The sequence below is a fragment of the Mobula birostris genome, chromosome 25 (genome assembly GCF_030028105.1).
Source record: "Mobula birostris isolate sMobBir1 chromosome 25, sMobBir1.hap1, whole genome shotgun sequence".
In the NCBI taxonomy this organism is placed as follows: domain Eukaryota; kingdom Metazoa; phylum Chordata; class Chondrichthyes; order Myliobatiformes; family Myliobatidae; genus Mobula; species Mobula birostris.
In genome coordinates this window covers 56,953,728-56,965,466 of record NC_092394.1, presented here as the reverse complement: position 1 = coordinate 56,965,466, position 11,739 = coordinate 56,953,728, and the positions used below count along the sequence as shown (strand labels likewise).

At 47.6% G+C, this 11,739-nt stretch overlaps 1 protein-coding gene across 3 annotated transcripts in view; it reads right to left on the bottom strand.

Annotated features, from left to right (window-relative positions):
- Positions 1-300: 300 nt before the first annotated feature.
- Positions 301-11,739, bottom strand: part of adora2aa (adenosine A2a receptor a) — a 58,936-nt gene continuing 47,497 nt past the window's right edge. For all 3 annotated transcript variants that reach the window (XM_072243025.1, XM_072243024.1, XM_072243026.1), the window contains exon 3: positions 301-4,463. In XM_072243025.1, coding sequence (XP_072099126.1) covers positions 3,575-4,463 — 889 coding nt within the window. In that variant the 3' untranslated portion in view covers positions 301-3,574. The remainder of the gene's footprint in view (positions 4,464-11,739) is intronic.

Genomic DNA, 11,739 nt, shown 5'->3' with positions numbered 1-11,739 from the left:
GTACAGTCGGCAACAGCTGAAACAATGTATTGTACAGTCAAGGAAAGTGGGCCCAGCACACTGATCAACTCTGGAGGGAGAACCCTGTTGCCTCCCCCCACCCACTCTGCCCCAGAACAACCCACACCCTTTTCAACTCCACCTACTCCACCCTTTTCCGTCCCTCCTCAGCCCCACCCAACCCTCCCCAATCATGATCACCCATTCCCACCCTCTTTACCCCCTCCCCTTCTGTCACTGCTCTGCCCCTCTCTCTCAAACGACTGCCCAGCCAACCCCCCAACCCGTTCCCCTGCTCCGTTCCCTCTTGTTCACTGCCTTGTCCTTCCCCTAACCAACACCCCCACCCCCATATCCACGTTCTCGGATTCCCCGGTCATGTTGGTATCTGCTGCACCCATGTTCAGCAGATTCTCTAGGCTCTGGAATCTGCAGTCTGGGCCCCCACTCACTGAAGCCCACCCCCACATCACCTGGGGACTGCCTGAGCCGTCCTAGCGCAGGCCCGGGGCAGATGGGGTGGGACTACAGGGGCAGTGGGAGGAGGGATTGGGACAGGCAAGGAGGAAGTAGGACCAACAGAGAGAGTGGGAGGAGTGGGATTGGGACAGACAAGTGGGACTGATGGGGGGGTGGGGGGGGACGTCGACTCAGACCATGAGATGCCTGTGTCAGGTATTTTCATGCCTTACAAGGCGCAGATTGGAAGTCTGTGTGGGGCACCACTCCTCGCACAGACTAGAGCAATGTGTGGTTAAGTGCCTTGCTCAAGGACACAAACACACTGCCACAGCTGAGGTTCGAACTAGCGACCTTCAGATCACTAGACAAATGCCTTAACCACGTGGCCACGTGCCCAATGACAGGGAGACTGGGTCTGATGGGTGGGTTTGGGACTGATGGGGGAGGTGGATGGACACTGCAGATGGGGGACAGGTGGGAGTGGTTTGAACAGGGAGGGTTGAAGTGGGACCAAGCTGGTGGGAAAGGGATCAACACCAGGGCAATTGACCCAATGGGGGTATTAGGAATCGAATGGGAGGGGAGCAGATTCGGCGCCCGTTGGGGGGGGGGGGGTTCAAGGAGGCTGCAACATTTACAGTGATGATGTTGATAACAGACAGTGATTGGAACAGAGACCAGGCGAGGGGTTTGGAATAGTTCTGGTCTGGACCAGATCCGGAGTGGGATGGGGGAGCCAGGAATGTCTTGCTGCTGTGGTAGCTCCAGAGTCTGGGTTGGAGTCACTCAATCCCCAGGCTGGTTGCCACTGGTGGAAGGATGCAAAGTCTTTCCTCTCCCAACCCCTGCACTCGGGAGAACACTCTGCCTCCGCAAAAAAAGGAAGAGCAGGGGGTCAGGGGATAAGGGGGTGCAATGGCAATGGGAGGGGGAGCTGGGAATTCAGTGTGCTGAGAAGGCTGGGAGATGAGGAAGTAGATTCAGGGGAGGGATGTATGAGGTTTGAGTCTTGGTCAGTGTTAGAGCTGGGTGGGGGTAGTCTGGCCTGGATCAGTACTGCTCCTATCTGTCCCAACAGTGGTAGAGAGTGGCCTGATGTAGCTTCAACATCAGTTATGGATCCCATTAAGTCTTGGGACACTGGGTCAAGCGGGGCTGACCTGTTGTTACCAGCTACCATCCTCCATCAGCTGAGAAATCAGTGCCTCTCCTTCACGGACACAGAACGTACTCTGGGTGGAGTCTTCAATGTCCATCACCTAGGCTAGTTTGATAGCAGTACGACAGACCGAGCTAGCTGAGACCAGAAGGACAGAGTGGCTAGACTGAGTCTGTGACAGCTAGTGAGTGACCCAACACCAGAGGTAAGCCCACAACCTCAATCTCACTAATCCACCCTTCACAGAGGCATCTATCGTCAGCAGCAACATCAACCCAATCCCGCTCACATTCTTGGTCAGCATGGACCAGGTCGGCAGAAGGGTGTTTCTGTGCTGTATCACTCTATGATTGAGGTCAAAGATGCTGTCTTCACACTGGTCTCCATTGTGTTGTGTGGCTACACCATGACCAGTCCCCTCAGATGAAAACCGGACAGCCATGAGCACAGTGGACCAACAGCACCACCTGTACGCACCTGACACAGCATCTCCATCACTGCCAATGAAGATTGTCAGAATTGTAGATGGTGTAGCTTACAACGGAGCATTGATAGGATGCAAAGCTGGGCTGAGAAAAGGTAGACGGAATTCAATCCAGAAATCTGTAAAGTGATTCACTTTGGAAGGTCGAATTTAAAAGCAAAATACAGGTTTAATGGCAGAATTCTTAACAATGTGGAAGAATAGAGGGATATGGGGTTCACATCCATAATTCCCTCAAAGTTACCATGTAAATTGATAGGGTAGTTAAGAAGGCTTATGGTTGGAGGGGGGATTGAGTTCAAGAGCTGGAAGGTAATACTGCAGTTCTATAAACCCTGGTTAAACCACACTTGGGAGTATTTTTTCAGTCCTAGTTCCCACAATATGAGAAGGACAAGGAAGCTTTAGAGAGGGTGCAGAGGAGATTTACCAGAGTACCGCTGGATTAGTGAGGATATATTGAGTGAGCCAGGGTTTTACTGTTTGGAGAGAAGGGAAATGAGAGGAGGTTTGATAAGAGATGTACAGGATGATAAGAAACGTAGAGTGAATAGCTGCAGACTTACTCCTGAGGGCGGGGGAATGTCTGATACAAGGGGGCATAATTTGATGACTGGACAAAAGTAGAGGGGGGGTGTAAGGGGTCATTTTTCACACCGAGAGTGGTGGCAGAGGCAAATACATTAGGGACAATTAAGAAACTCTTAGATAGGAACAGGGATGAAAGAAAAATGGAGGGCTATGAAGAAGGGAAGGGTTAGATTGACTGGAGTAATTAAAGGGTCGGCGTAACATTGTGGGCCGAAAGGCCTGTACTATTCTATGTTTCAGATCCATTCTTGTCTCAGAAGTGCAGTATTGGGATATACATGCTGGAGAAGTTGGGATCAGCTCTCCATCTTGGAATTAGAGTACACTGAACCTCAGTAATTTTAAATAAAGTTGATGAGAATAAGTTACAGGGTTCAGTTCTTGTGTGTGAAGAAGGCTGTCAGATCAGATCCCCCAGGAAGGATGCAGCAGAGATCTGGGGACTGATTACTGTGCTAAAGGATGGGTAAATCACATAACATGCAACATGAGTGACCTCAGGTGGGTGGTCTTCCAGTAGCCACCGTGTGAATGGCCAGGTCCACCAAGGGAAGTGTGTTTGGTCCCAACCCGGTCCACATATGTAATTCTCACACCAAAACCAGCATGTACCTTTGACACATCACAGACCCAGCAGTGGATAAACAGTTAACAGATCACAGCCCAACCCGAGGTCTGAGAACAGACAGCACCTTCTCTCCAGGTGAGAGTATGAGGGATGTTCATTACTGAACCAATACAGGTCACCTCTCCTCAGCTCCTCTATCTCCTCACACCAAGGACTTAATGCCTGCACACCTCAGCCTGAGAACCACCCTCTGCACCTTGCAATCTCATCCCTTGCTCTGTGGACAAACTGAAGCCTTGTTTGGATGCCGTCAGGAGGCCTGGTGTGGAAAGGCCGTGTGTAAGTTCAAATCCCGTTCCTCCGGCAAGTGTTGTCCTTGGCCAAGAACCCACTCACACTTTGAGCCCCCTGGGCTGGTCTCATTTGGCCGGCGACCCAGAAGGTGCTGATGTTGGAAAGTGTCTTTATCTGCCACACCTGCTCCCTCGACACGTGCATTGGTGAGGAGGTCCAGGCCACATCCATTGACGTGAAGATTTACATTGTCCCCAGCAATGTGAATGGAGCTCCTTGTGTTTTGTCTTGTGAACGTCTGATCTGTTTTCCTCAGTATGTGCCTTTTCAGGATCTTCCGGAAGGTCTGTCGAAATTCTCTGATTCTGTAGGCGTAGATTAAGGGGTTGATCACAGAGTTGGCATGGGAGAGGATGATGGCAAAGTACAGGATGCTGTCAGGAGGCCTGCAATCCTTGCAGAAGAAGTTTACGCAGTTGATGATGTGCAGAGGCAGCCAGCAGGCTGCAAAGAGGCCCACTATGATGGCCAGCGACTTGGCCGCCTGCACCTCCTTCCGCAGCGTGGACCTGCTCCTTTCCGTTTGCAGACTGCTGAAGTCCATCTGCTTGAGCTGGTGCCGGGCAGCCATGAAGATCCTCAGGTAGATGCCCAGCATTAGAATCAAGGGAAGCAGGACACAGGCAAAGAAGTTGTAATAGACCATGTAGTCCATGGTGACCACCTCCTCAAACAAGCAGGAGACCAAACCATCTCTGCATGGCAGAGTCCTGTTCACTGCCACTGACATGTTGTGACCAGATTTATTCCAGCCGAAGATTGGGGTCAGCCCAATGAGGAAGGACAGAACCCAGCAGATGCAGATGACACCCCTCGCACGTGAGCCTGTCACCAGGCTATTGTACCTGGAATGAGAAGCCAAGGAATAATTACACACACGTAATCTTGGCAAACAGTTAAAACCCAGAGAAAGATGTCTCATATCCATGTACAGTGCACGATATCAAGGCACGGCACAATCCCACCCCCCTTGGTCACCTTGTCCAACACATACTCCATCTTCTCCAAAAGCAAGGTCACACAACTCTCCACCCAGCCTCACCGAGGAGTGCTGAGGACAATTGATTCTCACTCCATCCCCACCCAGCGTGGCCGAGGAGTGCTGAGGGCAATTGATTCTCACTCCAGCCCCACCCAGCCTAGCCGAGGAGTGCTGAGGGCAATTGCTTCTCACTCCAGTCCCACCCAGCCTAGCCGAGGAGTGCTGAGGACAATTGATTCTCACTCCAGCCCCACCCAGCCTAGCCGAGGAGTGCTGAGGGCAATTGCTTCTCACTCCAGTCCCACCCAGCCTAGCCGAGGAGTGCTGAGGACAATTAATTCTCACTCCAGCCCCACCCAGCCTAGCCGAGGAGTGCTGAGGGCAATTGGTACTCACTCCAGCTGCATTTTCAGCTTGGAGCAGTTATCTGAAAGGGACGGGGATCCAAACTGGGTTGAGACAGCAAGGGTGCCCTTCCTGTACACGGGCTCTTCCTGCTGCTTTCTTCACACAAACACACGTTTGGTACACCATTTAATATTCATCACCACTGTACTCTGTATAAGTACAGTCAGACTAATCCTCACCACTCTGTTCTGAATAAGTACAGTCAGAATAACCCTCACAACCACTGAGTTCTGTATTCATACAAACTAACCCTTACCACTGTGCTCTGTATATATACAGTCAAACTAACCCGCCCCACTGTGTTCTGTATAAGTAAGTTCAGACCAACCCTCAGCACTATGATCTGTGTAAGGACAGTCAGACTAACCCTCACCAACACCATGTTCTGTATAAGTACAGGCAGACTAACGATCACCACCACTGTGTTCTGTACAAGTAGAGTCAGACAAATCCTCACTACCACAGTGTTCTGCATAAGTACAGTCAGACTAACCTGCACCACTGTGTTCAGTATACATATAATCAGACTACCCCTCACCACTGTTCTGCATGCATACAGTCAGACTAACCATCACCGTGTTCGGTGTAAGTACAGTCAGACTAACCCTCCCCATTGTGTTCTGTTTCCATACACTCAGACTAACCCTCACCACAGCTATGTTCTATATAAGTACAGTTACACTAGCCCCCATGGCTATTTTGTGTAAAAGTACAGTCAGACTAACCATCACCACTATGTTCTATATCAGGACAGTCAAGCTAGCCCACACCACCACTGCGTTCTGTACAAGTATTCTGTGTTCTGTATAAATACCATCAGTCTAACCCACACCACTGTGTTCTGTATATATAAACTCAGAATAAACTTCACCACCACTGTGTTCTGTTTAAGTACAGTCAGACGAACCCTCGCCACTGTGTCCTGTATAAGTAGAGTAACCCTCACCACAACGATGTTCTGTATAAATACAGTCACACTAACCTGCACCACTATGTTCTGCAAAAGTACAATAAGACTAACCATCACCACTATGTTCAGTATTAGGACAGTCAGACAAACCCTCACTACAGTGTTCTATATAACTACAGTCAGAAAAACCCTCACCACTCTGTCCTTTTTACGTACACTCAGACTAATCCTCACAACCACCTCGTTCTGCATAAGTCAGACTAACCCTCACCACTGGGTTCTGAATACTTAGTCACACTACCACTCACCACTGTTCTGTATAAGGAAAGTCAGACTAACCCTCATCACTGTTCTTTATACTGTACATACAGTCACACTAAGCCTCACCACTGTGTTTGGTGTAAGTAAAGTCAGACTAACCCTTACAACCACTGTGTTCTGTATACGTACAGTCAGACTAACTCTTAACACTGTGTTCTGTATATGTACAGTCAGATTAATCCTCACTACCTATGTGTTCTGTCTAAGTACAGTCAGACTAACCCTCAGTACCATGTTCTGCTTCCATACACTCAGACTAACTGTTACTACCAGAGTATTCTGTATAAGTAGTCAGACTAATTCTCACCACAGCTAAGTTCTATATAAGTACAGTACAGTTACACTAACCTGGATGGCTATTTTCTGCAAAAGTACGGTCAGACTAACCATCACCACTATGATTGTATCAGGACAGTCAGGCTAACCCTCACCACCACTGTGTTCTGTACAAGTTGTCAGACAACCATCACCACTGTGTTCTGTGTATGTTCAGTCTAATGCACACCTACTCTGTACACATTAACTCAGACTAAACTTCACCACCACTATGTTCTGTATATGTACAGCCAGACAAACATACACTGCTGTGTTTTGTATACATATACTCAGACTAAACTTCACCCCCACTATGTTCTGTATATGTACAGTCAGGCAAACGTACACCACTGTGTTCTGTATAGATATACTCAGACTAAACGTCACCACCACTGTGTTCTGTATAGATATACTCAGACTAAACGTCACCACCACTGTGTTCTATATACATACAGTCACACTAACCCTCAACACTGTGTTCTGTATATGTACAGTCACACTAACCCTCAACACTGTGTTCTGTATATGTACAGTCAGTGTAACCCTCACCACTGTGTTCTGTATACGTACAGTCAGACTAACCCTCACCCATGGGTTCTGTAGAAGTACAGTCAGACTACCCCTCACCACTGTTCTGCATAAGTATGGTCACACTAACCTTCACCACTGTGCTCTGTAGAAGTACAGTCAGACTAACCCCCCACTACCGTGTTCTGTATAAGGAAAGTCAGACTAACCCTCACCACTGTGTTCTGGCTATGGACAGTCACACTAACATTCACCACTGGGTTCTGAATACGAACAATCACACTAACCCTCACCACTGGGTTCCGTAGAAGTACGGTCAGACTGACCCACACTATGGTGTTTGGTATACGTACAATCAGACTAAACCTCACCCCCACAGTGTTCTAAGTACAGACTAACCATCATCACAGCTATGTTCTATATCAGTACAGTTACACTAAACCACATGGCTATTTTCTGTAAAAATACAGTCAAAGTAACCATCACCACTATGTTCTGTATCAGGATGGTCAGGCTAAATCTTACCAACATGTTCTGTAGATGTCGAGTCAGTCTAACACTCACCACTGTTTTCTGTACAGGTACAGTCAGAATAACCCTCACCACTGTGTTCTGTGTACGTTCAGTCTAATGCATACTGCTATGTCCTGTACACATTAACTCAGACTAAACTTCACCATCACCGTGTTCTATATATGTACAGTCAGACAAACCCTCACCAGTGTTCTTTTTACATACACTCAGACTAATCCTCACAACCACTGTGTTCTGTATACATACAGTCATACTAACCCTCACCACCATGTTCTGCTTCCATACACCCAGACTAACCCTCACCACCACAGTGTTCTGTATAAGTACAGACTGACCCTCACCACAGCTATCTTCTATATTAGTACAGTCACACTAACCCACATGGCTATTTTCTGTAAAAATACAATCAGACGAACCATCAGGACAGTCAGGCTAACTCTTACCACCGTGTTCTGTATATGTACAGTCAGACTAAACCTCACTGTGTTCTGTGTACGTTCACTCTAATGCACACCGCTGCTCAGACTAAACTTCACCACCACTATGCTCTATATATGTACAGTCAGTCAAACCCCCACCAGTGTTCTTTTTACATACACTCAGACTAATCCTCACAACCACCATGTTCTGTATACATACAGTCACACTAACCCTCACCACTGTGTTCTGTAGAAGTACAGTCAGACTAATCCGCACCACTATTTTCTGACGCAAACACGAGGAAATATGACTGTCCTATCGAGGGGTGATGGGAGACAGCGATACTCGAAGGGGGTTCCTTATGTCCAGTCTATTCCGCAATTTGGTTTTCGTTGTATTCATTGCAGAGATATGTTGGAAATGGAAGCAATGTTTTCAGTGCTTTCGTGGCTATCTCAGGATATTAAGCCTTGACTTTGATCCAGAATGCCAGCAGAAATTTTATGCCAAACATACTTTTCAGCCCGCCACCATTTGCAAGCTCGAGGAATTCATCTCCTTCCCGCGCTGACACGAATGACACACGGGTAATGACCTCGTGTGCGTTCAAGCTCAACAGTGGGCATGACAGGGAATGAGGAGAGGCACAGCTGACTCATATCACCAAATCATATCGTTTCTTTGCTGGGGACCGCTGGGATAGTGGGTTTTAGTTGCAGTGATTTTTCTCCTTGGCAGAGGAATTGGACAGGAAGTTACCGAGATAGAGGGTTTGAGTTACAGTCTGTGATTATTCTCCTTGGAGCAGAGGAAGTGGACAGGAAGTTGCCTGGATAGAGGGTTTGAGTTACAGTCTGTAATTATTCTCCTTGGCAGAGGAAGAGGACAGGAAGTTGCCTGGATTGAGGGTTTTAACATAGAACATAGAATAGGACAGCACAGTACAGGCCCTTTGGCCCACATTGTTGTGCCGACCCTCAAACCCTGCCTCCCATATAACCCCCCACCTTAAATTCCTCCATATACCTGTCTAGTAGTCTCTTAAATTTCCCTAGTGTGTCTGCCTCCACCACTGACTCAGGCAGTGTATTCCACCTCTAATAGCCCCCTTGAACTTCCCACCCCTTACCTTAAAGCCATGTCTCCTTGTATTGAGCAGTGATGCCCTGGGGAAGAGGCACCGGCTATCCACTCTATCTATTTCTTTTAATAGCTTGTATACCTCTATCATGTCTCTCCTCATCCTCCTTCTCTCCAAAGAGTAAAGCCCTAGCTCCCTTAATCTCTGATCATAATCCATACTCTCTCCAGCGGTCCCCAACCACCGGGCAGCAAAGCATGTGCTACCAGGCCACGAGGAAATGATATAATTTGGCGATATGAGTCAGCTGCACCTTTCCTCATTCCCTGTCACGCCCACTGTTGAGCTAGAATGCACGCGAGGTCATTACCCGCACGTCATCCATGTCAGCGCGGGAAGAAGATGAACTCGAGCTTGCAAATGACGATGGGCTGAAAAGTATGTTTGGCATAAAATCTCTGCCAGCATTCTGGATCAAAGTCAAGGCTGAATATCCTGAGATAGCCACGAAAGCACTGAAAACATTGCTTCCATTTCCAACATATTTCTGCAATTAATGCAATGAAAACTAAATTGCGGAATAGACTGGACATAAGGAACCCCCTTCGAGTATCGCTGTCTCCCATCACCCCTCGATGGCACCGTCTTGTTGCAGGGAAACAAGCCCAGGGCTCCCACTGATTCAGCGATATTGGTGCGTTGCAATGATTTTATATGATCATACGGGGAAAATATGTGCTGTGTGTTTAACATCCAAACGTTACTTAAAATGTTATGATGCTATTGACTTATAAGTGACTTATATAACCATATAACAATTACAGCACGGAAACAGGCCATCTCTGCCCTTCTAGTCCATGCCGAACGCTACTCTCACCTAGTCCCACCGACCTGCACTCAGCCCATAACCCTCCATTCCTTTCCTGTCCATATACCCATCCAATTTCTCTTTAAATGATAATATCAAACCTGCCTCTACCACTTCTACTGGAAGTTCGTTCAACACTTACTTCAAGCTCCCCTGTCCTCCCCTGATAATTGACTTATCACTGTATTCATGCGCGGAAAATATGCGCTGTATGTTTAATATTAAATTCGGTAGATAAACCCTATTAGAAACAAAATTGAGAAATTGTGTGTATTAGCCATTTATCACCCATATTCCGGTTGTGATTAACACCCCCCCCCCCGCCAGACGGAATCGCCAAAGCAATTTGTAGAAAAAATTGGCACATACACGCAGGCGCAAGTCACGCATACTCACTGGTGCCCGTGCAAGGCTTCATGGTCATTGTAGTCTTTCTCGGGGTAAACACAACGTATTTGACTGCTACTTGTGTCCGTTGGCAACCCTACCCCATCCCCCCGGGTCAGCCGGTCCGCAAGAATATTGTCAATATTAAACCGGTCTGCAGTGCAAAAAAGGTTGGGGACTCCTGCTCTATCCAGGCAACTTCCTGCCCACTCCCTCTGTTCCAAGGAGAATAATCACAGCCTGTAACTCAAACCCTCTATCCAGGCAACTTCCTGTCCACTTCCTCTGCTCAGAGAAGAATAATCATAGACTGCAACTCAAACTGTCTATCTAGTCAACTTCCTGTCCACTTCCTCTGCTCAGAGGAGAATAATTAGAGACTGTAACTCAATCCCTCTATCTAGTCAACTTCCTGTCCACTTCCTCGGCTCCAGGGAGAATAATCACAGACTGTAACTCAAACCCTCTATCCAGGCAACTTCCTATCCACTTCCTCTGCCAAGGAGAATAATCATAGACTGTAACTCAAACTCTCTATCCAGGCAACTTCCTGTCCACTTCCTCTGCTCAGAGGAGAATAATCAGAGACTGTAACTCAAACCCTCTATCTGGTCAACTTCCTGTCCACTTCCTCGGCTCCAGGGAGAATAATCACAGACTGTAACTCAAACCCTCTATCTAGTCAACTTCCTGTCCACTTCCTCGGCTCCAGGGAGAATAATCACAGACTGTAACTCAAACCCTCTATCCAGGCAACTTCCTATCCACTTCCTCTGCCAAGGAGAATAATCATAGACTGTAACTCAAACTCTCTATCCAGGCAACTTCCTGTCCACTTCCTCTGCTCCAGGGAGAATAATCATAGACTGTAACTCAAACCCTCTATCCAGGCAACTTCCTGTCCACTTCCTCTGCCAAGGAGAATAATCACAGACTGTAACTCAAACCCTCTATCCAGGCAACTTCCTGTCCACTTCCTCTGCTCACAGGAGAATAATCACAGACTGTAACTCAATCCTCTACTCAGGCAACTTCCTATCCACTTCCTCTGCCAAGGAGAATAATCACAGACTGTAACTCAAACCCTCTATCCAGGCAACTTCCTATCCACTTCCTCTGCCAAGGAGAATAATCATAGACTGTAACTCAAACCCTCTATCCAGGCAACTTCCTGTCCACTTCCTCTGCTCCAGGGAGAATAATCATAGACTGTAACTCAAACCCTCTATCCAGGCAACTTCCTGTCCACTTCCTCTGCCAAGGAGAATAATCACAGACTGTAACTCAAACCCTCTATCCAGGCAACTTCCTGTCCACTTCCTCTGCTCAGAGGAGAATAATCACAGACTGTAACTCAATCCTCTACC